The sequence below is a fragment of the Pogoniulus pusillus genome, chromosome 14 (assembly GCF_015220805.1).
Source record: "Pogoniulus pusillus isolate bPogPus1 chromosome 14, bPogPus1.pri, whole genome shotgun sequence".
Classification (NCBI taxonomy): Eukaryota; Metazoa; Chordata; class Aves; order Piciformes; family Lybiidae; genus Pogoniulus; species Pogoniulus pusillus.
Genome location: NC_087277.1, coordinates 7,101,426 through 7,128,335, shown reverse-complemented (window position 1 = coordinate 7,128,335; position 26,910 = coordinate 7,101,426). Strand labels below are relative to the sequence as shown.

Genomic DNA, 26,910 nt, shown 5'->3' with positions numbered 1-26,910 from the left:
AACATCCTGCCGATTTGAACGGCTGCTTTGGGCGGCAGGAAGGGCTGCGGCCGCCATCTTGTTTGTTTGAGTGAGCGGCTCTGAGAGGAGGAGCGGAGCGGTTACCGAGTCCGGCCTCGTCAGGCGCCGCACCAGTCATCTCCTACACCGGACCAGGGTAAGCAAGCGACGCTGGCCGCGCTGGCTACCGCTGGACGCCTCGGTTCGCTGTTGCCGTCTGACGAGGCGTGGCGGGAACTAGCCGCAGCCTGGCTCTCGGGGCGCTGCCGGCCTACTCGAGCTCGACTGGCGGCCTCTGAGGCTGGGTGCAGTCGCACAGGCTCTTCAGCCGACCCCTCTTGATGCGCGCGGGTGAGGGGCAACGGGAGATGAGGGCCCGTCAGGCCCGTGGGAGGCGAGGCCCTGTCAGGGCACCCGTGGCGCAGAGCCGAGTGGTTGGGGTGTCTAGCTCTGGGGCTGGGCGCAGTAGGGCCCTGTCTGCGGCCTGGCGGCGGCACGGACACAACCCCGCAGGGGAGCGCAGCGTGTGCTGGCGGGGAGGAGGCAAGGGGTGGGGTGTGTGCTCCGCGGTGCGGACGGCCTGTAAACCCGAAGCGGTCACACGCGCAGAAGGGCAGTGACCTGCTTCCACCGGAGAGCCGTTTCGTGAGGAAGCTGAGGGAGCAGCGTGGGGTCTCGTGGCCGGAATAACGTAACGGATCCCTAGTTGTGGGTTGGCGAAGGGTCGGCAGAGCTGCTGGGCTGCTGCAGTCGGGGGACTGGGAGAGGACCAAAGTTCGTCTGCTTGTCTCTTATTTTCTAATGTAGTTTAACTTCTCGCTTGGATAAAGCAGGCTTTTGAATGTTCTCGTCATGCTCACTAGTAGCACAAGAGTTGCCTTTTAGGACATTGTAACTGTTGATCTGCAAATTAAAGGTTTTTCTAAAAATGTCTATTTGAGGAATTTTTTTTTATTGTCATCTAAATCTTGCTACAGATTTTAGGTTTTCTCTGAATAAAAGGCTTTTGTTAAGTATAAAAGAAGATATATTTTTTCCCCAAATTAGGCAGTTTGGGATCACTGACTTGCATTGTGCTGTTTCAGTGAAAATGGCTTTTTGTTACGTTTAGACACATGGAAGAAAATACAGTAAATTTGGAGACCTTTTCGTTTGGGCCCGTATTGTGTGAATGTGTGCAATAAGTATATGCTTTAATTAATTTATTCCTCGGCAAAATCCATTATATCAAAAATAAGGAAACTTAAAAGCATTAGTAGGGCCAATCTTGCACTTTCTTTTGTGAGGATCCGTTTGTAAATATTTTGCATACTGTGAAACTTGGAAAGAGAGCCCACTGATCTAAAGTTTTAACTGGAGAGGGAATAAGTGTGCTGGGGGAAATAAAGGGAGGAGCAAAAAGTGAGCAAGACCTACAATAAACTACCACACAAGTTAGTCCTGTCTTGCCATTAGCGTTTTTAATATCATAGGATTTCCCACAGAAATTACGTTAGTTGCCTCGGTTAATACACAAGTTTTACTTCTTTAAGGCAAAGTGTTGTTTTTTGTTTATAGGCGCTTTTTGGGTGAACACTGCAGAGGAGTAACTGCTGCAAAAGATGGAGTAATACAAGGAATTATTCCCCTTTATTTAACTTATGTACATTTAAGAAGTGCGTTGATAGGTGGTTTCTGCAAGTATATTGAGTTGGAAATAGAGTTAGCAAAACAGTTTGGATAATCGAGATGGATTCTGAAATACTATTTTCCATGGGATGAGTGGACGTACTGAATCTAAGGGCAAGGTCAGGATATTTGCTCAGATTTAGATAAGAAAAAACTTGGGAGGAGAACCATGTGTGTAGAGGGGATCCAGAGATGAGAGTTTGAGAGATAGTTTAAGAACAAAGGAATTCAAATGACTGGCTTATTTTTAAACTGTAGCATGGAATTTGTCTGCGGATCAGTGGATGAATGTGGTTCTGCAGTGGCCTTAGAACAGGCACAAGTGTAGGTGACAAAAAAAGAAATTGAAGGCCGAACTTAACTTGTGAACTGGTGTGCGTGTATACATAAACTGACCTAGTAGAGTGACAGATGAGTGGACTTCTGAGCTAGAGTGAACCACGGTCAAATTAAGATGTGGTGAATATTCTATGTTTGCAGTATTATTGTCATCTGAGTGTCTTGGAAGATGTGGCTGAAGCTACATTAGGGTGTTTATCAGCATTTAGATAGCCATTCTAATATGCAGAAGGATTTTAAAACCTAGTATTTGTGGATTGATAATTAAGATGAAGTTTCTTGTTGTGTCTTAAGCATCAATTATCTTTTAATAAAAATACTAAAAATTGTGCAGTTGTTGAGGACAGATTTAGGTGGAGGAGCCTGAGGACAAGTATGACACATTGAAGCAAATTTAAAGTGAATTAAAATCAAGTGCAAAGTTTTTTAGAAGAACAATTTGGCAGGATTTGGTCTCACCTGGTCTTGTCAGTACATACTGTTTCTGCTTCAGAGCAGTGCAGGCAAGACAGAAAAAAAACCTTAGTTCTTAGAAAAAGTTTTAAGGTCCTCATTCATATCTAGTCATTTAAAAAAATCCTTAGCAGTTTTATTTTACCTTAAGCTTTAAAGAGCCATCAACTGCCCTTCTTTGGCAGCCAGTGACATCTGCTTTATATGTCTGCATGAGCACTCTGCTACTCCAAGAAAATCGTAGTTCCTTTAACATTCATCTCAGTCTGAAGTTATGCCAAAAAAAATCTGCTTCTTTTCCTTGTATCCCACTTCATTGGCATACTGCTTTATGGATTAAAGACCAGACAAAAAGTCTGAAATAAAGGAAAAAAACTCTGAAGAGAGAGTAACCATTAGGGCCTGTCGTAAGAATTGTTGATGTACTAAACAACGGTATCTGAACTTCTGCATCTTAGAACTGTAAAGGTAGGGTTTGTACAGTTGCTGTAATCCAGGTATTATGGTGCAGAGTGTAGCATCTGCTGGAATTTGGAAGTGGAAAATACTTTAGCCTTACAAACAGGTTTTAGGTTAGATACATAACTCCAGTACTGAGTCAAACCTACAAAACACCTCAGAGGTGTTTCTGTGCCATCCCTTGGTGCAGTGCTTTTCATCTTCCATTCTTTGATTTTATTGATAAGGAAGGATATGTTATGAAACCCCTTGCTATATGTTAAGCCTCCTTATGGGGAGTACATAGAACTGGATTGACAGTTCTTTGAAAGGCAAGAAGAAGTGAACCACGTGCCTGTTTAACAAAATAAAAAAGTTGGGAAATCATTAACCTTGATGTGATCCCAACACCTCACGTTTGGGGAACCTTGTTTTTCTCTTTGCTATCTTGTAGTGGTTTGTCTTATTTTCATATTATCCTTTCTGTTTGGGATTTAAAGTGGTAAGTTGTACCTGAGTTTTCCAAGTAGTGTGTTTCAAATTTAACAGGAAATCTACAGTATGTTTTCAGAGTTACAGTTAACTGCATATTTGAAGTTTTCTGAAGGCCATGCTAGGTATTTTGATGATTGACACATCATTCACTGATGTTATACAAAGTCTGTGTGTACAAGCACCTTTTTTTTCACTTTTTTTTTTTTTTTTTTGCAACTGTTGTGGAAAGCTTTTAGTGGAGTAATATAAGTGTGGTTTCATCAATGATATATTTGTATTTTTTCTTGTTCTTCATATTTAGAGGTAATTTGCAGGCTTGCTATTACCAGAGCAGAGTGTGGTTGTGATAGCAATTCTAGATGTCAGAGTGTTGTGCTGCAAAGTTACAGCCTTGCATATACAAAAATACTGTAAGGCCTTTGAGAACACACGAGGGATTGAATTATTTGCTGGCCTTTTGAGTCAGTGTGATGTCTTGCAAAACACTGGGCAGGGGGGAATAAAGTACTTTTGTTTAGATAACTTCAAAGAGACTTCCAAGATTGTTTCATTGTGGTTCCTAGAAAAGTGTGGTCACGTCCATCTTCGTGCAGTGCTGTCTTTAGCCCTCACACAATCTCAACAGATAAAACTGGCATTTGAACTTTTTGTTCATGTGTAGCTTTGTTATGACTCAAAGCAATCAACTTCACTCTGAAGAGTAGTTTTAATCCTGTCTGTCTACTCTGTTAACTTGAGCTGAAGCTGAACATAGCCTTAGTTTCCTTTAAATCCTCTGCACTGTCACTCTTGGTTTTGAACAGAATCAGTGGCCGGTCTGTCATTAAGACAGATAAGCTTCATAGTCTCTTCTGTTGTCTAGACAACTCTGTTCTGTTTAATGCAGATGAAATTCAAAGCTTTCATTACTTTGGTCAGTGAATGATACTTATAAGTGGGTACAAGTATAGAGTATGATACCACTACAAAGATAAGTTTTGCTATCCTTTATATTCCTTCAAAGCCCATTTATTAAAGCAAATTGTGGGATGGTTAACATTTTTTTCATTACATGAATGGTCATTGTTTTTCCCTGCTTTATATTTCCTCTGCCATAAATATATATGCCTTTACAAGGCCACCACTTATAAGTGTTGGCTTTTTGCAATATTTTATATGAATAGTCTGACCTTAATGATTGAAAAGTAAACACATGCTTTGCTGTGGTAAGAGGTGTGTTTCTCATAAAGGATGTTCTTCATTCAAAAAAAACTACAGATTTTTTTGCCTTTCTATTTACAGGTTTGCACTTTGTTTTAGACATTTGGAGCCATGTTCTATGCCCACTTTGTTCTGAGCAAACGTGGGCCGCTGGCCAAAATCTGGCTGGCGGCCCACTGGGATAAGAAGCTAACCAAAGCCCATGTTTTTGAATGTAATCTGGAGAGCAGCGTGGAGAGTATCATTTCACCAAAGGTACCTATTTTACACTGAAATAATGTTACCTTGTAGTGAAAAGAATTTGTATGTACAGATGGTCATTGCTGTTTGGGTCACTGGAACAAATAAAATTCTTAATGTTGCTGCTTTAAAGGATGGGAAGGTCTCTTCAAATGTGGAATACTCTATTGACGCTTTGATTACCAAGAGTATTTTCTTGTCAGTTACTCTAGTGCTAAAGTGTGGTGCAATATAGTTACAAAACGTTTTGCTTTATATGACTGGGGGATTTGTATCTTGATGCATGACTTAGAAGCAAATATTTGAAAAAGAGGCAATCCCAGGCTTTTTGAGAAGTGACTTCTAAAGGCCTTATGATGACACTTTCAGTGCTATTGTTACTGTGACCTGTAGAAATGGTACTCAGATATTCTTGGTTTTGTTTATGACCTACATTCAGAGACTGTTTCTGGTTAGTTATGCCCAAAAGTTCTGAAGTATCAGGGTAACTTGTACTGTTATGGTAAACTATCATCGCATAATCAGGATAGATAATACCCTAGTTTAAAAGCCTTGCATTTGACGTTTGTAGTCTCTGGTTTTCTGGGAAGTAAATGGATAGCAGTAAAAATGAAAGAACATAACACTTTCGGATGGCTGTTGAGAAATCAGAGAAATTTTTGAGAAACTTGGGTTTTTTTAATTATTTCCTCCCCTCTACTACTTATGAAAAAGAAATCTGCCATTTAAGAACTAGTGAACTGATATGATTGATTTTTATCACTTAAGAGATACTGGTTTTCTTACAAGACAGTAAGACTATTTCAAAAGAAAAAAAGATTTTTTTATTTTGGTGGATGCAAATATAACAGCCTTTCTGTAATGCAGCTCAGGATTTTGGAAGAACAGCTGAGTAAATGAAATAAATGTGTAGTACAACAATCACATAGAACTCTTACTCCAGAGCAGTGATTCGTTTCAGTGTCAGGTCTGAAAGGATTTAGAAAGAAGATGATAATGTTCATGGACTCACTAGTGAGCATTCTTTTAGTAAAAGGAGAAATTGATATGAAATACATATAATGTATATAACTTTGGGTAACACTTTGATCAGCTGGAGTAGCAGAAAGACATTGTATGCAATAAAAACTTTGAATGCTTACAGGTTAAGTTTAAACTCTGTATGACTTGTCTTTCTGGCAGACAGTGTATTCCATGGACCCTTAAAGACAAGTCTTCTACTCTTCTAGACCGAAGTACTCAAAAGGAGTCCTTCCCCAGAAGTTTATTTTAATAATTTAAAATAAATAAAAATTTAAAATAAAGGACAGGAAATGGACAGATAACAAGTAACACTTTTTAACCAAATTTTACTTAACCAAATTGTGATTTATGGCAGTGCAGTGTGATCAAATACATTTTCTCTTGTCTTTTGTTTTCTTTTTCTGGACAGCAGTGTTTGGAAATTCCTGGAGTGGATTGCTACTTAGTGATGTTTGCCACATCATCTGTTAATAATATGTAGAGAATCATCTTGAACTGTCCCACACCTTGGAGATGCTTAGGGTCACCTTGGGGATACCATGGGGACAGGGTGAGGAGATGGAGCCAGAGACATAGGGACAGGGGGACGCCTTGGGTTTCATTCTTTTCTGATTATTTTTGTTTGTGTTGGGTGTTTGATGTTGCTGAAACTCATCAGAAGCTGGCTGAAATTTCTTTAATGGAAGAAAAAGCAAGGTTACATCTAATTGGGTGATTGTGCAATATGTTTTTAGGTGAAGATGGCACTTCGAACCTCAGGACATCTCTTGCTAGGTGTTGTTAGAATCTACCACAGGAAAGCAAAATATCTTCTTGCAGACTGTAATGAGGCTTTCATTAAGATTAAGATGGCTTTTCGTCCAGGTATCTATCTTTATCTAAGCACTGTGAAAAGTTGTGTTGTTACATAATGATATTTATTAAGGTATATACTGCCTTCCTATCTGTGCAAGAATTGGATAAAGTTGTGCTGTATTACGGAAGTTATTTTCTTTACTGCAGCTTCATGCTGGCTGTGTGGCTAAGTTGTATGCTCAAAAACATTATGTATTCATAATCAAAGTTTTCCTTATTAATACTGATTCAGTAAAATCTCAAGTATGACTGAATGTTGCTGTATGATGTTAAATGGATACATGTCATGGATTTTACCTTCTGTCACAAATGGGAAAAAGGTCATGTTCTCAGTAGAAGCACAGAAGGAATCTTTTTTTCCCATCAGAGATGAAGATTGCCTTGTCATGAGTTACAAAAGTGAATTGGTTGGTTTTTTTGCACTTTGCTATTTTAGTGTCCAGAAATAATGTGACTGTAATGTGCATTAAAGAGGCATTCCCTTTTGTATTGAGATATGTTTTCCCCCTTTGTTGTTACTCTTAAGATTCTCTGTGAAGATGAGAAGTCATAGTGATACCTGAAATGGCTTCCCATCCAGTGGTGAATTACTTGGCTTATGCTTGATACTTTTTTTGAGTTCTGGACTGGGAAACTTTTTTCCAGCTGGAGTGATGCTGCTGGATACTCACTGCTGCTGACTTATTTTTAAGTTTGCAAGTGCAAAAGATTAAAAAGCTGAACTTAGGGAAGACTCTTTAAAAGTCTTCAAAGTCAGTGCAACAGTAAATTTAAGAAAAGCTAAGGTGTATAATGCCTTTATTTTAATTTCCTAATCTTCACAGCGTGATTCTAACATTGAATTTTATGTGGCTTTCAGTGGCAATTAGTTGGCTGTTGCCCGTTTTTTGTTTTCTGTTGCATTTAACTTCCTTGGTTGAACACATAAATTGGTTTAATTTCACAAGGCAGTCTGTTTTCCCAATTTTCCCACTCTGTTGAGAGTGGGTGTAGAAGGTGAAGTAAAATGGTGTGCTGACCTGAAACAAGTTGAAGGACTTGTCATCGTTCTTAGTTTACCAGCTCTGCGGCTTAGGCCTTGTCTTTATGCAGTCTACTCTGAAAATCAGTTATAGGTTTTACTTTAAGCAGCTGTCAGGTAAAATTATTGGATGGTCTTGAAAGGACAGCCTAGGTTTCTTCATTCCTAGTCAGGTACAAAGACACGTGAAGATCCTGCTTATTCCTAATCTCTCTGGACAGTGGATCTTTGATTATCTATTGCAGGAGAGAGCATGTGAGCAAAGTGTTTCTCAGAATTGCCTGTATTGTGTGGGTCAGAAGGCAAAATACAAAGCTCTTTTCTGCAAGTAACAGTAGGAATTGAACTTGCCTTCCCCATTCACTTTGAAGTGTCCTAACCTCTAAGGTTTTGGATTAAAAACGAGGCACCAACTACTGGCACTTTTTTTGTGGTGCCTAATCTGATAGTCATGGTCTGAAAATGCCTACAGAAAGCAGATTAAGCACCTCGGGAGAAGAAAATGTGTGTGAGCGGTTTAGGTAATCCATCTCTTTTTAAGGTGGAAGCCTAAGAGTTTGTGTGGCCCAGGTACTCTCAGTAATGTGTTAGGACTTTCAGAGCTAATCGAAGTGACTAAATGTGCAGTAGCAAAGTGGTCATACTGTGTTGCTGCTGCTTTACCCAAACCATAATACAAGATGAACTATCTCACCTGGAGCATCGTGGTGAATTGATTTCATAGCAGATAGTTGTGTCGATGTACAGCACCTGTGTTAGCTACACAGCTCTGCACTGTACTACATAAACATTGAGCCAACTGGGGGCTTTCAGGGTTGTACAGAACAGTACAAGGGCTTGAGGGTGTAGTTTTAAATTTAGACTTGAGTCCAATACTAACATTAAGTGTGTTTTTGTAGGTTCCTAGCATTGGTTCAGTTTGACAATTTAAGAAACTGCAGAGAGAACAGTGCTTAAGGAACAGGGGAAAACACTGTTCTTGTAATGGGATCTCACGTCTGTGTGTTCCAATGTGCTTAAGGAATGGGATCTCACGTCTGAGTGTTCTTCTCTGCAGGGGTTGTCGATTTGCCTGAGGAAAACAGAGAGGCTGCTTATAATGCTATTACATTACCTGAGGAATTTCATGATTTTGACCAGCCACTTCCTGATCTAGAGTAAGCTTGGGTTGTTTGTTTTTTATTTTTATGCAAATATTTGACTTTAGATGAGGATAACTTTGATTTTTAAGCAGCAAACTCATTGCCAAATTAAAGTCTGTAGATAACTTTTATTCTTAAGTCTTTTAATAGCAAGCAAATATGCAGTCATTGTGGTATTAATTCTTAAGTTCATAGTAGCAGGCAATTTTAACTGAAGTTAAAGCTGTCCTTACAGAAGCTTTTAAAAAATTCAGATATGCATTATCACTTTCTTTTTTTTCCTGTGCTAGGCACTCTACGTCACGTATGATCAGATGAGACTAGTTTTAAGGAAAAGTCTTTGACCTTTTGTATTGGCACTTGCAGTTCTTAAAACTTTGTAATGATAATGTGTTGTTTTAAAACATAGTAACAAGTATACAGTTTGAATAGTTTTTGATTTTTACAAAATTTTTATTGCCCTTTTGGATTAGTTATAATGGAATTTCTGGGATGCAAGTTGCTTTACTCAGGTTCTGAAATTACATCTAGGAAACAGTGCATGACAGAGATTGTTAACTTACTGATAAATTGCACTAATATCTTTTGCAGTTGGAGAGAGAAGTGTTTTGTTGCTTATTAATTTGGCCTTTAGAACTGCTGACTCCAGCATAGCAAGGAATAAGAGGTTACTGATACATGTTTCCCAGAAATGAATGCAATTTAGGTTTAAACCATGAATAGTGTCATTGTTTTATGTAGCATTTCCTATTACATATTCACAATCATATTTTTCATTAATGAAGTGTATATGGTATTAATTTTAGGAACCAATTTCACATTTATCTAAGTAGTCTTTATCAGTTGCTAATTACTCTTTTTAATGGAGTTGTGGTTGGTTGGTTGGTTTGTTTTTAATAATTGCCTTCTGTTTAAGTGATATTGATGTGGCCCAGCAGTTCAGCTTGAACCAGAGCAGAGTGGAAGAAATCACAATGAGAGAAGAAGTAGGCAACATCAGTATTCTCCAGGATAACGACTTTGGTAAAAATTGTGCATTATAATGTGTTACTGAGCTAGTTTTGGTTACTTTAGTAAAGTTATGATTTTGAAAGTACTATAGAGTTCCCACAAAACGAACTAGAACAAAAATGTTGCTCCCATACATTTAATTATTTTGTACATGTAATGTTTCCCAAAAAGCTTGTCTTATAATATTCATCAAGCTTTTAGCTGCCTATAAAAAGCTAAAGAATACTCAGTTGGTTAATTGAAGTACTGTGTCAGTCATCATTTTCAAAGCATGCTGCAAATGCAAGGTTAGGTGTTGCTTTAATCATAGACATTTTCAGTCAGAAACTGTTGTGAGTTTTCTAAAGCTGAAGAAGTCAGTGGTCAATAGCATTTCAAGGGCAGTGTTCTAAGATCTGAATCAAAGCCTGGAGACAGTTATACTTGAATATGTAGTTTACAGAGTACAATAATGTCATGCATAATCTAATTATGTTTTTTGACAATGTAATGTAGATACTGATGGTGGTGTTGATTGGATACTGGCTTCCTCTTTAGTTTCAGTGCAGCAAAAATTTAGTAGAATCCTCCTAAAATCAATTCAAATAAGTATAATAAAATGCTTTGAAAAGGAGGTGGTTATTTTCTAAAATAATTTCACGAACAGTATTCTTACTATGGTATTGCTGGGCACAATTCCTTATGTCTTGTCATTAACTCTGCAGTTAAGCTCAAATGAGGTTTGGTCTTACAGTCAGGCCTTTGCAGATGATTAGCTAGGTAGCTGATTGATTAGCTTTTATTGTGGTTCTTCAGCATTTAAAGTGGAGAAATCGTGTTCTTGCAGGTGACTTTGGGATGGATGATCGTGAGATGATGAGAGAAGGCAGTGCGTTTGAGGATGACATGCTAGTGAGCACCAGTGCTTCCAATCTCTTACTGGAACCTGAACAGAGCACCAGTCACCTCAATGAGAAATCCAATCACCTGGAATATGAAGACCAATACAAAGATGATAATTTCGGAGAAGGAAATGATGGTGGAATATTGGGTATGTTTGAGGAATTTGTTTTTCTTCTGTCCTATTTTCTGCCTCAGTAGTTAGTTCCTGAGGGGACAGAGAAGTGTTTCCTTTGCCAAGGTGACTCTCTTGCCTTCAGTATTGGAATTCTGTGTTGTGAGTGCTAAAGCAACATAGATGATATGTTAAGTGCTGGTATATGAAGCAAAATTAAATCACCCACAGTTTTTCCATTCTGTACATAACATTCTTAGAGAAAAATCAATATACAACTCTTCTTTGACTCCTTCCAGGGGTTTAATTATGTTGAGAATCGTATTGCTTCTCTGAAGTACTAAGAAACTTAGTGCAGTGTAATAGTGGTTATCTCAAAATTTGAGCTGAATTGCACCTTGAAAAAACACTTGTAATAGCTTCTGTGTCAGCATCAAAAGTATTGGTTCTCTGTTCCTTACACTATCTTTGTTCTCATAAACTTACCTGTACTACTTTCTAAATTTATCTGTATTTGTTTCACAAATTTGTGGATTCATAATGGATTTGTTTGCATGGCTGTTGCAGATGACAAACTTCTCAGCAATAATGATGGTGGTATCTTTGATGACCCTCCTGCGCTCTCAGAAAGTGGAGTAACAATGCCAGAGCAGCCTCCCCATGATGATATGGATGATGATGATAATGTATCAAGTAAGATCTAAGACCAGATCTAGAATTATTTTCAACTAATTTAGTTTGGATTCTACTTCTTTAAAAGCATGTTCATCTCAAAAGTACGAAATGTAGTAAACCACTCTAAGGTATGGGGATGCTTGTTAATGTTTTCATGTAGTACAAGATGCTTGTTCTCATTGGCAGTGGGCGGACCAGACAGTCCCGATTCAGTAGATCCAGTCGAACCATTACCAACTATGACTGATCAGACAACACTTGTTCCCAATGAGGAGGAAGCTTTTGCTCTGGAGCCAATTGACATAACTGGTGAGTAAACTATTTGGGAATATTTTACTTGGGTCACGAAAGACCACCTTAGTTCAGTGCAATGGAAATGAATGTCTAGCACTACTGCTTAGTCTATTTGGAAGAGTAGGAAACCAGGGATCAGGAAACCAGAGTTCCTTTTTATTCTAATGGTAGCCTTCCAGTACTTTCCAGGCAGGTAGCTTACAAGGATGATCTTGGAGGTTACAAGCTTGTAGCTTTTGCCTTCTGTGTGTGTAGCAGCATGATACTGCAGAGTTTGATATACAGAGTAGTTAAAATATACTGAGTTGGAATGGAACTCATTATGTCTTTAATACAGTATCTGTAGTGCAGCACAGTTCTTGATACATTGTGTTCGCTGGCCAGAAGTGACTGTTTACACTGAGAATGAGGGCTCTTACAGTGATTCATCATTTTAATGAATTGGTGAATTCAGGAAATTCATCTCTGGAGTTCCACTAAATAGTGAAATTGCTTGTGTTTTTCTCTAATGTAAGACACTTTCTTATTTGAACTGCTACAGTGTTTGGATCACTGTAAACAGAACCCTGCTTTATTAAAATATAAATTAAAATGGGAAAAGAGCACTCTGTCCTGTTTTCAGAGGGAACTGCAGGCCCTGACTTAAGGCTTTTTAACTGACCAAGCAGTTAGTGCTGCCCTCTGGTGGCAAGCTAGCAACAGATGTGCTATAGCTGATCATCTGGGACCAGCAGGTAGCATTTGCCAGAGTTTCAGGGTCTGCTGCAGAGGGCTATTCTAGAGCAGGTTGACAGTTGCAGGTAAGATAATCACCCACATTAACACTTCCAAAGCTCAGCAAGGTTTATGAGCAAAAACTTGCTGTGGTATTTTGACTGTTTGGTTAGAGGGACCTTACCTATCAGTTGTTTACTCCTGAAAAATGTCAGCCTGACAAGCAAGCCGTGAGGGAGGGAAGCATGTACAGCAGAGGACGTTGAGGCTTAGATAGAACTTTGGTAGAACTATGAGTATACACAGAAGAACTTATATGTTACGGGATATCATTCACAGTGTTTGGACTCTTGTAGTGCTGATTTAACTCCTTTTTCCAAAGCTGACATTGCTGTAGATTCTTGATGCAGCTTTATACATAGACAGTAAGATCTCTAAAACATGCAAGATTCTCTACAGTGAGGTTACTGTTTAAGCTAACCTTCGTGATTTTGATAATCTCATCAGTCAAGGAGACCAAAGCAAAGAGGAAGAGAAAACTGATTGTGGACAGTGTGAAAGAACTGGACAGCAAGACTATCCGAGCCCAATTAAGTGACTACTCTGATATTGTTACTACTTTGGACTTGGCACCTCCTACTAAGAAACTGATGATGTGGAAAGAAACGGGTGGAGTTGAAAAGCTTTTCTCTCTGCCTGCTCAGCCTTTGTGGAACAACAGGCTGCTGAAGGTAATACTTTTGTACAAGTTTATTTATGAATGGACTTTATTCAGGATTATGCCTTGTATATAAGTATCAGCATATAAATGATGATACAGAATTATTCATTGATTTAAAGAAAAATTTTGTTAAAACAGCTGAAATAACACCAATGCCTGAAATATTTATCAGTTACAAATATAACTGATTTTTTTTTTTTAATGTTACTGCTGTTGTACAGGAGTTTAAGAATGGGAAAGGGTAGCCCGTAATTACTTGCTTTGAAATGAAGGACACTGAGAACTACAGTAGTGAATAATTAACTTTTCCTCTGTAGCTCTTCACACGTTGTCTTACACCTTTGGTACCAGAAGACCTAAGAAAGAGAAGGAAAGGCGGAGAAGCTGACAACCTTGATGAGTTCCTTAAAGACTTTGAAAACCCAGAGGTTCCCAGAGAGGAGCAGCAACAACAGCAGCAGCAGCAAAGAGATGTCATTGGTTTGTATCTTGTTAAAGATGCTATGCTTTTCCTTGGAGCTTATTTTTCCTGTTTGTTTGTGCTTTATATTATGTCACAGAATCACAGAACCTTACCAGACATTCAGAGACCCCCAGAGAGTGAGTCCAACCCTCCCTGCCAAGGCAGGATTCCCTAGAGTAGTTTGCACAGGAATGCATCCAGGCAAGTTTTGAAAGTCTGCAGAAAAGGAGACTCCACAACTTTTCTGGGCAGTCTGTTCTGGGTGTCTGTCCCTGTCACTGTAAAGAAGTTTTTCCTCATGTTGAGGTGAAACCTTCTCTGTTTCAGTTTGTAGCTGTTGCTCGTTGTCTTATTGCTGCAGACTCCTGAAAAGAGACTAGCCCCATCCACTTGACACCCATCCCTCAGATATTTGTACACATTGATAAGATCTCCTCTCAATCTTCTCTGTGCTAAACAGCCCCAGGTTTCTCAGTCTCTCTTTGTATTGGAGATGCTGAAGTCTCCAAGGCATCCTCGTGGTTCTCCACTACACTCTGTAGCAGGTCCCTGTCTCCTGAACTGGGGAGCCTGAAACTAGGCACAGTGTTCAGGTGTGGTCTCACTAGGGCAGAGTAGAGGGGGAGAAGAACCTCCATAGACCTGCTGGACACACTTGTTCACCAAAGCTATTGAATGAGTCAGCTTTGTAATGGTTGTTTAGCTTGATAAACAGCCTGTGACCTAATAGAACATTATTTCCTAGAAGAGACTTAAAAGATTCATTTTGATCCCGTGGATTAAATGGGTATTGAATTGGGTTGTATGCACATGTATACCAATTAAATAGGGATTGGATTGGGTTGTATGTGTATCTGTAATAATTCTGTTGAACTTGCAGCAGAAGTTATGCAGTCCACGCCTAATTCTAATTTAACAGTAAATTAGACTTAGTAATGTACCAAAATGTCTAAAACTGGGATTGTTGTGGAATGTAGATGAACCTATTCTGGAAGAACCAAGTCGTTTGCAAGAATCGATGATGGAAGGCAGCAGAACCAACCTGGATGAATCTGTTATGCCACCCCCACCACCTCAGACAGGTGTTAAACGCAAACTGCAGCAAGTAGAACCAGAGCCAGCATTACCTGTGAGTAAGATCTTTAATTTTCTAGTTTATTTTGTTTGGAGAATGAGAAATGGGTAATGTCTTGACCAAGAAGTGGCACAGATTTGAAGCACTGGCTTTCTGTGATCTTGGGAGATGCTGGAGCAGTATCAGAATCTCTGTCCCTGGGTAGTATTTTTGGTGTTTTGTTTCAGTGGAAAGCTTACTGAAACATCTTAAAATAGGATAAAGAAATGGTACTGCTTCTTCCAGAAAGTCTCTAAGCAGTAAAAGCATATTGCTTTTAAAGCTATCATTCATCTGCTGGGCACATGTATACAAACAGCTTTCACTGACAAAAAGGGAATGTGCTGGCTGCACAGATTTCCTTCTTAAGGTAATCTTAGTGTTCCAGGGTTAAGGGTTCACAAAAAAAAACGATCTTCAGGAAAGATTTCCTAGTTCTGTGTAGACTCAGAAACTAGCTGTCCACCTGTGCTGAAAATGCTGTGATGCAGTGTGAAAGCAAACGTCTTTGTGAAGGGGGGACAAAGTGGACAAAATAAAAGGTGTATTCTTCTTCTCAATGCATACCTGGTGAGAACAGTCCTGGTTTATGCTGTACTTCTTGTATTTGTGCATTTTTTAACTCTCTTCACATATTTCTTGGCTTAGCAGGTGGTTTATTGTAGAACAAGATTGTTAGATCATTTAAAAAGGATGGCAGCTGCTGTTCCTCTTGGCTGGTGTTATTGGGTGAAATTGACATTGACCATGCTGAGTGCTGTTGGGGTGTGTTGGGAATTTTTGATCACACCAACCAGATCAGGCCTCTATCAACATAACTAGTGATACTTGCTCTGTGACTGTAAAACAGAAGTTATTCTGAACTACTTTTAGGATGTGTTTAAAAACAGTTTCAGATGTCAAGGTAACTTTACTTGCCAGCACTTAACTGCATATAGATCTAGGGAGAGAATATTGTCTATTTCTTCTATTAAAATTGACTAGACAAATCCTGTTAAACTGCTTTTCTGAATTTTCCTCCTGATATAAATCTCCTCTGATCATGATACTTGAGCACCAATCAACTGTATATTTGTGGGAACTTCACAAAAGTACCAGTGTTTCATTGCCTTCATGCTTGCATTGCAAAGAAGAACATTTTGATATTTCAAAGATGTCTTGTTGTTCCAGAGAGTTAGTGTTCATGTAGCACTGCTTCTGGGTATGTGGGATTTTAATGTTTCATGTGCTGATCCAAGAAATGAGATGAGTAATTTGGGTGGTGTACTAAGTGAAGTTTTTGGAAAACCTTTTTCTTTATAGTAGCATTGTAGTTTTTGATGTGAGTAGAATCCAAAAGATTAAAAATGCATGTATGGACAGCAGAAAAAAGCAAAATGTTGTGAATTTTTCCCAAATGGAAAATTCTGACAAAGGGCTAATTTGATGTAGAGATTTGGATTTTGTGAAACCAGTTTGTGACACTATAGTTCTATTGTAAAGCACTGATAAAATGACACTATTGGTTTAACTGTAATGTGTACTCTTAAAGCATCCACCAGCACAACAGCTGGAAATACCACCTGTAGAAATGCCTCCAGAGGAGCCCCAAAACATTTGCCAGCTAATACCAGAGCTGGAACTTCTGCCGGAAAAAGAGAAGGACAAGGAAAAAGAGAAAGAGGAGGAGGAAGAGGAGGAGGTAAGGACTCTGTTGTAAGAGGTTTTGTGCTCCCCAGCACTGTTTGACATTTAATTCATTACATAAGAAATAACTCTTCAGTCCTTACTTGGGCAGTTATAACCTTTGGGAATGTAGATTACTTCATTAACATCCTGTTTTATTCCATTTTATAAATTGCATATGCATTCTGCTTTGAATTAGATGGTTGTCTTGTTTTCATACATGGTTGGATTAAACCACTCTATATATTATGCTTTATACAAGAAATTTTGAACTTAATTTCATTGTTACATCTTAAATAGTTCATATCACTTAATAAAAGCAGATTTTTGTAAGACAACCACATCATCAAATGTGCTAACTGCAGTTCTTGAGTTAAAGTGGGAGACAAAGCAGACAGTGCTTACATGTGTCACTTTGTGGTGGTGTTTTTTTTAAGAGCCCTGTATCACAGACATTCCATAAACAAGTACAGCTCTGTGTAGGTGAGTGTTTTTTAGGACATGGGGAACCAAGTTCTTGCAGCCAGCTTCACAGTTTTTAGCAACAGTCTTCCTTTTTCAGTGGTTCTGTTTCTGCAGTGTAATGAGAACCTGTCTGTGTTCATTAATGCTTGTAAAATAAAAGCAGTGTTGATGCCATGTTCAGGACTAACGGTCCCAGATTAAACCAAAGTGTCTCTTCTCATTCAGCTGTCATGACTGAACTTTATTTTACTAAGTGTCAGCATAACATTTTGAGACATGATCATAAGTGACAGGCAACCATTTGATGTTTCTTCTTCCATTCCTTTACCTGTCTCTTCTAGATGTGTCTTGTAACTCAGGTTGTATATACCTTAAGGCTTGATGGAAAGAAGCTGCAGTGATACCTAGAAATACCTTTCTTTTCATAACTCGGTGGATAACAAATAAACAAGTCAATCTTGTCTGCTTGCAGGAAGAAGATGGCACAGGGGGTGATCAGGATCAAGAAGAAAGGAGATGGAACAAGAGGACTCAACAAATGCTTCATGGACTTCAGGTACTCTTGATAATTCATTTAGAGTAGCTTTTGAGTGTGCCCATTGACACTTGACCTGAGTTAAAAGATTGAGAAAGAACTTACTTTGCAATAGGTGTTACAGATTTAAAATACCAGTTCTGTCTTAAGAGTGTAAAAAATGAGTACTTGCAGTTGATTAGATAATATAATTGTCAAGGGGTCTGCAAAGAATGGTTGAAGTAAAAAAATTTTGTTTAGCTGTTTTTCCGTCTTTGTGTCCACACTTGGTGTGCAAGTAAGACTCTGAGAAATTCAAACTACAAAATAATTTGGTTGTGTTTTTAATGAAATCTTAGCACCTCTGACTTGATGCTATGTGACCTTAGGCAAATCACATCAAGGTCTAGGAACAAAAACATTTCACAACATATTTATTCCTGGCTAGTCTGGTTTGAAAACTTCCATGCTACAATAAAGTGAATTTATTAACAACTGTGGGAATCTGATCCTTGGGTGAGTTGTAGCAATAGCTTTCAGCACTTGGCTTTGGTCTGCACAAGCAAATAATCTTTGTAGGATGGATTCTCACTTGCCAGAACTAAAGAACCTCTTCTGGTAAGATTATTGAGCGCCCCTAATGTACACTTGAAATTACTGCAAACTGATGTTTGCATATAGGTCTCTGTATGCATATTACATATATTTTTGGACCGTCTTCAGGATTCAGTTTAGTTTGCAGTTCCTACCCCTTTGTTCCCTTAAACATTTTGCATTCCTGAAATGGTGCTGTCACTGAAGTGTTTTAATTTCTCTAAGCTTTTTTTTTGTTTTCCAGTGTCATCCTTACTTTTTTTGTGACATTGACAGACTCCATCTCTGCTGATAAAAGCTCATTGTCATTACTGGCATTTCATAGACACAATAAAGTGTAGGGGGGGAGCTTTCTGTAAAATGAGACTTAGTTGTATTATTTTTTTCAGAACTATGATATAGTCAAGGAAAAGCTTTATATTTTTGGAAAATGTACGCAAATAGTTCTTTGATACACTAGTAACATCTCTGTAAACAGTGAGGCCTTAATTTTAAATTTCTAAATAGTTATGACACTTAAATAGTTCAGATTACATTGTAATCTAATGTGACTGAGTTCTTTTTTACACTTGAAGCAATACTGTAAACTGTTTTAAACTGTTGTTGTATTTTAACCCTCACAGTCAGCTCAGCCCCACACAGCTGCTTGCTCGCTCACCCCTGGTGGGGATGAGGGAGAGAATCAGAAGGGTAAAGGCAAGAAAAGCCATGGATTGAGAGACAGACATATTTTTACCTCTTAAAGCAAAGCAAAAGCTGCATGCAAGCAAAATAAGAATGTCATTCACTACTTCCCAGGAGCAGGCAGGCATAGCCGTTTCCAAGAAAGCAGGGGTTCATTAACTCTAATGGTCACTCAGGAAGACATGCTGTAACCTTGAATGCACACACATAGCCTTTTATCTCCCCCAGCTGTTGTTGCTGAGCAGGACATCATATGGTATAGAATATACCTTTGGTCATTTTGGGTCAGCTGTCCTGACTGTGTTCCCTCCAAACTTCTGCTTTCCCAGCCTGCTTGCTCTAAAACAAGCTATCCAAAACAGAGCACTATATGAGCTCTGTGAGGAAAATTAACTCTGTCCCAGCCTAAATCAGTACAGCTGTTACTTAAAAGTAATTTTTGAAGTGTACAGATGTTCAGTTGGTAATTCTGTGTAATATTTTCCCCTCTGATCAGTTTCTGAAAATAGTTCAGAATTCTCTTTGGACCATATCTGGCTTTGTTTCAGTTCTTTTCTTCCTTGTGCCCAAAAGAGCATCACACTGGATGGCTGAAGCATTAAGTTTGTAACAAGGTTCGAAGCTAAGATCTGTTTAATCTAAAGTAATTTGGTTTGGCCAGCCTAATATCTTTTCATCTAGTAGATATTCCACAGCAGACTGTTCTGTTTCAAATCGAAGACGTCAGTAGTTGTCCTAGCCAGCAAACAGATGTGTTTTCCTGATTTTTTTTTTTTTTCCTTCTTTTTTTCTGGCCAAGACTTTTGAAACATGTGAGTGATTTGGGTATGTAGTTTCAGACAGAGGAGTTTCAGAAATAAGCAGGCTTTCACCCTGGGAAAATTAGCTGTCTTTTACAGAATCCTAGCTCCTGAGGCTTTGTTTTAAGCAACAGATCATGATTGTTTTTTGTATTAATTATTTGAAAAGTTAACCAGAATTCTTTTATTCCTATTGAAAAAATACTTGCCTTATAATGAAAAAAGGCTTGACTAGCTATTGGTGCAAAAAGAAAGCTTTGTGCTATACTACACTGTTTCTGGGATAAATTCAACAGGTCTAAGCTTGATTGTTCACACATCTCTGGCCGGCCCACTAGGTTTCATTTAGATCCATATAGAAGTTCTCATGTACATGTTGTAATGTCCCTGTCCAATGTTAACTCCTTCTCAATCCCTCCCAGTGTCCTGGCGGTGACATCAAACAGTTTTGCTTGTTTTGATGTGTTCAATTTATGGTATCGATATTTGTGTTTTTCAGAGAGCTCTTGCTAAAACTGGAGCAGAATCTATCAGCTTGCTCGAGCTGTGCAGAAATACAAATAGAAAACAAGCAGCTGCGAAATTCTACAGTTTCCTGGTACTTAAAAAACAGCAAGCTATAGAGCTGACACAGGAGGAGCCTTACAGTGACATCATTGCAACACCTGGTCCCAGGTTTCACATTATTTGAATGGTTAGAATAAAGCAGAGCTAGTGTTTGTTTCACTAGTGCGTACACCTTTTGCCCCATCTGTAGGGCCCACAAGACCATTGCAGAAAACTTAGATTTTACTGTCTGTATAAAAGTCCTTGGTTTTACTTTCGGGTTATTTTGGTTTTTGTATTTTAAATTTACCACTTTAAACTTTTTGTGAAACAGCTGGGGTGGGGTGGCTTCAGTTCCAAGTGCAGAAACCAGAGAGCTCAAGGACCCAGGTGAAGATTGTTTTAATGACTCGGCGCAGTTGTGTGCAATATTGGTGCATGTAATGTTGAGTATCAATGAAACGTCTTTATGATAATTTGACTAGTTGATTCAGTATTTTTAACCTATACAAGGAAGCCTGAATGGCTAACCTATTGTCTGATCCAAAACTTTGCCAAACTCATCTAAAATGTTCGGTCTGCTTCTCATAGTAGTGGTTTTTTTTTCCCGTTCCTTAGATATTTGTGCGTACTGTGGGTCTTTAAAGCTGCCAATATAAAAGGTAGTGCCTGATATGTCAGCTTGCTTTGTCACTGCATTTTTGCAGTCAGATTTTTGTAGCCCTTGATGCTAAAGGGAAATGGGTGTCTGTGGAAAGCACTTCCTCTCCGTGATACTATTGTGTACATGAAAAGATGGAACGTGTTAAGCATTTTAGACGGAACATTCCTTTTCACCTCATGATGGTCCACTACTGAGAATGGCTAATTACTGTTAAATAAGAAAATTAGAAATTCTGGTCGTTTCATTTAGACTTTGAAGCTATCAAAACGACTTAGGTTTGTTAGAGCTGTGTATATACTCCAGACTTTTTAAAACGGACTTCTAGATTGTAAATTATCTGATTTTTATTAAGCAGGCATAAGAAGCTAAGAGAGTAAGATAAGTTGACCAGACTGCCTTTGTAAAGATGATAAACTCTTGATACCACCTGTACTGAAAGGGCAACAAACTTGAATACACAGTGCAAACAGGCACAGTTCCACTTAATTGTGTATCGTTTTAATGGATCTTTGGATATATTTATGGTTTTGGTATCATTTTTTTCCCAATAATGCACACTGCTGTGTTCAAAACGTTTTTATCAGTTTTGCAAAAGAAGTCCCATTTGATTCTACTTACAAAGAATGGAACTTTACAGTTAGAGCAGGTAGCACCAGAAATTATGTGAATATGTTGATTATGGAAACCTGTCTTAACTTTTTTTTAGGGCAAGATTATTCACACAGAAAGTTCTGGTTTTAACGTTGGCACTTTGTGAAATAACTTTGGGACTCTGAAATTTCAGTGTATACTCAACTGTAAAATTATGTGAATGTTTTAAAAAGAAAAATCTGAGACTACATGATGACCGTGTTTTAATAATCCTTGAAAAAGTTAATTGTATAAAGTTACTGCAGCTTTATTTTCGACATGTGCCTGTAAAACCATGATTTTTTCCCCCCTTGTAAAAAGAGACATTGTAGATAACTTGAATGTTTAATTATAGAAAGGGTCATTAGTTTCTTGTTACACATTTTTAGTCCGTTTTTGTTGCTTTTCAAGGTTAATATTCTTGAAAATAGTTGATGCTGTTATGTATAACTTTTCTAATAAAATTTGTGTTATAAGCTCTTAGGTATTAGCTCTGTGTCTTGTTCAAACACCTTTCATTTTATGTAGTAGGGACCTACCACTTAGAGGTTTGTTTTGGTTTGGGGAGTAGAAGTATAATGGTTTAGCTCTTTGAGATATTCAAAAGCTTGAATATCTAAATAGATGTATTGCTGTTTTACTGACCCTCTTGTGGTTTTGTTCTAGCTTTACGTTGCTAGGAACATCTCTGTGGAAAGCTGGGAGAGACTGTCTATAAAATGTGATTCGTCTCCATGCCAGCCCGTTCTGAATGCCAGAAAACATCCAGCTTGAATTCCTTTGCCTCAGTGTGAATATAGAATCATAGAATTGCTTGGGTTGGAAGGAACATTAGAGATCATCTCTTTCAACCTCTGTGCCATGGGCAGAGATGCTGCTCAGCTAGATTCAGCTGTTCAAGGTCTCCTGGCTTTGAATGCCTGCAGGGAGGAGGCATCTACAGCCTCCCTGGGCAGCCTGTTTCAGGGTCCCACTAGCCTTGTACTGAAGAACTTCATCCTCAGATCCAGTCTAAACCTACTCTCCCTCAGGTGAAAATCATTTGCCACAGTCCTATTGCCTATGGCAACGTCCTTATGAAAAGTGCCTCTCCAGCCTTCTAATACCTGAAGGGACCCTATAGGAAGGCAGTTAGGTCAGTGCTTCTAAAGTCATATGTTTCTGGTAGATCCAAACACTTGGATTCCAGCCTACAGAAGCAGAGCATCTCCCATGGGAGTCACTTGGGTTACCTGCAGAGCTTATATAGAGTCTGAGGTCATGAATTCTGTTTGACATGAACTGTCTCTGGAAGTTGAACCATCCTGGTTCTCATAGGCTGACTTTACCTGGGCTCCACACAGAAGTGACTATACTGCTTTTGAGTTAGCCTGGGGGTGTGTATACAACTTGCCTGCCCTGGAAAAAAAGGCCTTAATTTCTTTGTTCCTTTTGTTACAGCTCTAAGGGAGAGTAGTATGGGAACAAGGGCACTCAGACTAGAATTAAAGATAGCTTTTCTGCCTTTTTTTGTCATATCAATAATCTAGGATGTTTTTGTCATCACTTTTGCTCTTTTTTTTTTTACACCACTGTGGCCAGCAGTTGATTTTGTATAAATGTATACTCCTGAAGACACTAACCTGAAGCAAGGAATGCAAGATGCGTTGTGTAACCTACAGGATTGTTACCAGTTTTGAAATGTGGCCTGCAAGCAGCACTGACAGATTTCTTGGAAAGCAGTCTCTGCAGTAATGCACTCATCAGCTGTTGAATAAGGTTTAAGGAATGCTGATGGACAAAGCATTTGTGATACCTCCTGTAACTACAAGAAGTATTCTTTCCCTACTCTGTTATTGTGCAGACAGATGATGAGATGCAGAAAGGCTGTTGCACAGCATGTATTCTGTTTTTCTCTATGTCTTCTCCTCTACAGAGATATTGCAGTACTTAGAGTACAGCATCTGCAGTTTATTAGAGTTTCCTCTCAAATGTCTGAAAGGTTTTAAAGAACTTAACTATAAACATTCAGTTAGCAGATAAGAAGCCATTTCCTTAGCAGCGTAGTGAGTAATGTCATCAACTTCTCAGAAACCAATCTTTTTGTGAGGGGGGTTTAGATTTGATAACAGTACTGTAAAATTTAGTCCTTGCTGCTTTACCATTCTGGCTGGAATATGTCTGGTTATGGCATTACCATGCACTAGCAAGAAGGAACTGCTGTGAATACCGTTCAGTGCTGTTTTCCCCACTGGCAGTATGTTTGCTCTGTCTGCAAACCTTAAGCATTTACATCAGTGACTGCTATGTGTGCCCTGCTTTCCAAATGACTTTTTTGGTGGGTAAGAAGGAAAACAGTTCATCGATCCCATAAGGATTCAGTCATTGAATGAATTCCTACCCTGCATTTCTGACCACCTTGAGGATATACTGTTCCAGTTCTCCCACAAGATAGCTCTGTTTTTAACTACAGCTGGGACAGAAGGGAATAAGGCAGATAATGTTATAATGTGCACACAGCCCAGACAGTCAACCTTGTCCTGGGCTGCATCAAGAGGAGCATGGCCAGCAGGGCAAGGGAGGGGAATCTGCTGCTTTAGTCTGCTCTTGTCAGACCCCACCTGGAGTACTGTGTACAGTTCTGGGGCCCCCAACACAAGAAGGACATCGAACTGTTGGAGCAAGTCCAGAGGAGGCTCCAATGATGCTCAGAGGGCTGCAGCAGCTCTGCTATGAGGACAGGCTGTGAGAGTTTGAGCTCCTTGGCCTGGAGAAGCGAAGGCTTCAAGGAGACCTTGAAGTAGCCTTCCAGTACCTGAAGGGAGCCTACAGAAAGGCTAGGAGGGACTATTTGCAAGGTCTTGTAATGACAGGATGAGGAGTAATGGGCTTAAATCTTCCCTCTGCCAGTTTAAACTAGATGTTAGGAAGAAGTTCTTTACCGTGAGGGTGGCGAAACACTGGCACAAGTTGCCCAAGGATGTTGTGGATGCCTATTCCCTGAAGGTGTTCAAGGCTAGCTGGGATGAGGCCTTGAGCAACCTGTTCTAGTGAGAGGTGTCCCTGCCTATGGTGGGGGGTTGGAACTAGATGAGCTTTGAGGTCACTTCTAACCTAAACAGTTCTATGATGGATTCTATCTGTAGGTTGGATAGCTTCTGGAAAGGGTGTGAGTAGAGGACACCTTGTAATTCACATGACATTTCATAAGATGAGATCTAACATAGTGAAAACATTGGCTGAAGTTACTGCTGGAACTTGGACTTCAGGATTTCAAACCAACTTGGTTAGTGACCTCACTGGGAGCTGCCTTACTCCAGGGGCTTTGTTGGCAGATCAGGTGTGTAGTGTTAAGGCTGTTGAGCTGTGCCTGTCTCTTGTAGATGCTAGACTGCCTATTCATCTTTAGTCTTTTCAGATAAGGTTCTCATACAGCTGCAAATAAAGGTAGTCAAACTTCAAAGGGTTATTCTCCACTCCCTATTGTTATCCCACTGCTGTATGTGTGTCTGTGTGCTGATGCAGTTTTTGGGGAATAGTGGGGTTCTGCTAAGTTTTTCTGCTTCCAGTGCTCTCGTGTCCACTACTTCTGTAACTATTTCCTTCAGTAGTTACCATGTTCTTGCTTGTGCCTATTCAAATATTTCTCCTCTGTTCCATGTACAAGAACTGGTGAGGCTGTATCCTGTGAGCTTCTGCAGGATGAGTATATCGAAAAACTAAAGCACTAAGAAACAGATTGTGCAACACACAAAGAGAAAGGACAAATCTCTTTGTGTTTATTGCTGACCTCTGATAAAGCCACTTGAGAGACACGAACAGAAAGCAGATAAAGGGAAGATTTTTCCACTTGTTCTTAGAGGATCTGGTTATACATTTGCTTTAGTTCAAAACATCTTCATGGAATCCAAAAAAACAAATCCAAAAGCTTAGGATAAAATATTCATATTAGCCAAATGCCAATGTTAATGTTGTGTTATAAGTAGAACAAGGTGCCAGAAACTTTCTGGGAGAACACACCCTTCAATTTTGTTTGGCCCTAGCTATTCCCCAGCAGCCAGGAAGGATACAAGAAGTAGTTTGGCTGTTATGAGCTAGGTCTCTACATGTCCTCCTTCCCCAGCCCCCCTGCTTTTCTTGTTTGCCCCAAGTTTTCAATAAAAGCACCAATTATAACGTAGCCTGAGACTAAACACTAAATAACTGAGGCATGTGTGGTTGACCTTTAATCTTCGGTGCTTATAAATGTTGTTTGACATCGATCAGAAATAAGTTACATAGAAACCCAGGTTTGCTAATGACACTCAACATCTTTCTGCAGCAGATGGGGTTTTAAAGACAGTAGTGTTCTTCGTGCAAGGACTCCTCTCTAAATTGCTGCTCTGCTGCTTTCTTGGAATGCTTTCCTCTTCCCTGCCTTGCCTTGCCCAGGTAGTGCTGGCAATTATTTGTACAATTTAGTTTTCTAGGTTTGGAGATGATTGGAACCAATTCAGGGTAAAAACCACAAAAAGAAACATGTTGCCTTCTTTTTTTTCTTCTCCTTCCAGCTGGACCAATTCCTACATCCTGTGCACTGGGCAGCCACACAGAAACTTTTGCCAACATAGCACAAGAACAACCAGGAAGGAGAACAGGGAAAGAATGAGGACTGCTTTTTTGGATGGCTGTGCCAGCTTTGTATGTGTGCTAAATCAGTCTAGGAAATTCACAATAACGCTGTTTGAAATCAGGTTAAAACTGGTGAGCTGGAATGTGTTATCATAAGCCTGCATGCCAGGATTAATACTCTGCTTTTCCAAGGCAGAAGTTGAATGTTCTCCCTCAAATTGGAAGTTTCAATGACAGAGCCCAAGGCCAGCTTCTGCCAGAGGATGTGTCTGCACAAGCTTTCTGTGCAAGTTAATACATCCAGTCCTCACGTTGGAGCAAGCCAGAATTAGAGTCAACGTGCACTTCACAGGCAGCCTGTGCCACACATCACAGTGGACTGTTAATTGTGAAACTAAGAGATGGGAATACCATAAACGATTCTACTGCTGAGCAGTTTTGCAGGAAAGTTCAGCTAAATTTGGGGTTGTACAAATTAAGCAGCCTCTCCTATTCCTTGACTACAGGAATAGTCTCCAAAACAAAAGAAATGCTGATGTTTAAGGAATAAGAAACCATAGCCAATGTTGTGAGAAAAAACAGAAGTGGCCTAGCATCTGGATTCAAAAGACAAAGTTGATGCTTAGCTTACAAATGCTTCTCTGATTGGTCAAATGACTGAGAGACCCTGAAAAGAAATGAACTCTACTATTTTGTGTTTTGTCATTATGTGCATGCAGACTTAGAGCTAGTCTGGATGATGCTGAGGGAGGCAGCAATGAGCCAGGAAAGGCATGAGAAGGTTTGTTATGGTGGCAGCTACTTAGCAACGCAAGCTGTAGGTTTTCCTTGATCATTTCTCAAGACAGAAATAAGTGTGGAGGACACCAAGTGCTTCCAGTTCCAAGTTCCATCTTCA

At 39.3% G+C, this 26,910-nt stretch overlaps 1 protein-coding gene across 1 annotated transcript; it reads left to right on the top strand.

The window, feature by feature from the left end:
• On the top strand, positions 1-21,905 carry RAD21 (RAD21 cohesin complex component). Its single transcript, XM_064154181.1, has 14 exons — positions 1-157; positions 4,675-4,848; positions 6,591-6,720; positions 8,790-8,889; positions 9,791-9,897; positions 10,712-10,915; positions 11,447-11,572; positions 11,741-11,863; positions 13,070-13,293; positions 13,601-13,763; positions 14,724-14,875; positions 16,392-16,541; positions 17,463-17,546; positions 20,082-21,905. Exons 2-14 carry the CDS (start codon positions 4,705-4,707, stop codon positions 20,271-20,273), a joined length of 1,899 nt encoding a protein of 632 aa, XP_064010251.1. The 5' UTR covers positions 1-157; positions 4,675-4,704; the 3' UTR covers positions 20,274-21,905.
• The last annotated feature ends 5,005 nt before the right edge of the window (positions 21,906-26,910 follow it).

Bases quoted from the DNA above. Each gene is read 5' to 3' on its own strand.
- RAD21 (XM_064154181.1), top strand. From the start codon at position 4,705: ATGTTCTATGCCCACTTTGTTCTGAGCAAACGTGGGCCGCTGGCCAAA. The intron at 11,573-11,740 runs GTAAGATCTAAG...TCTCATTGGCAG, and splicing joins TGATGATGATAATGTATCAA to TGGGCGGACCAGACAGTCCC. The intron at 13,294-13,600 runs GTAATACTTTTG...TTTCCTCTGTAG, and splicing joins GGAACAACAGGCTGCTGAAG to CTCTTCACACGTTGTCTTAC.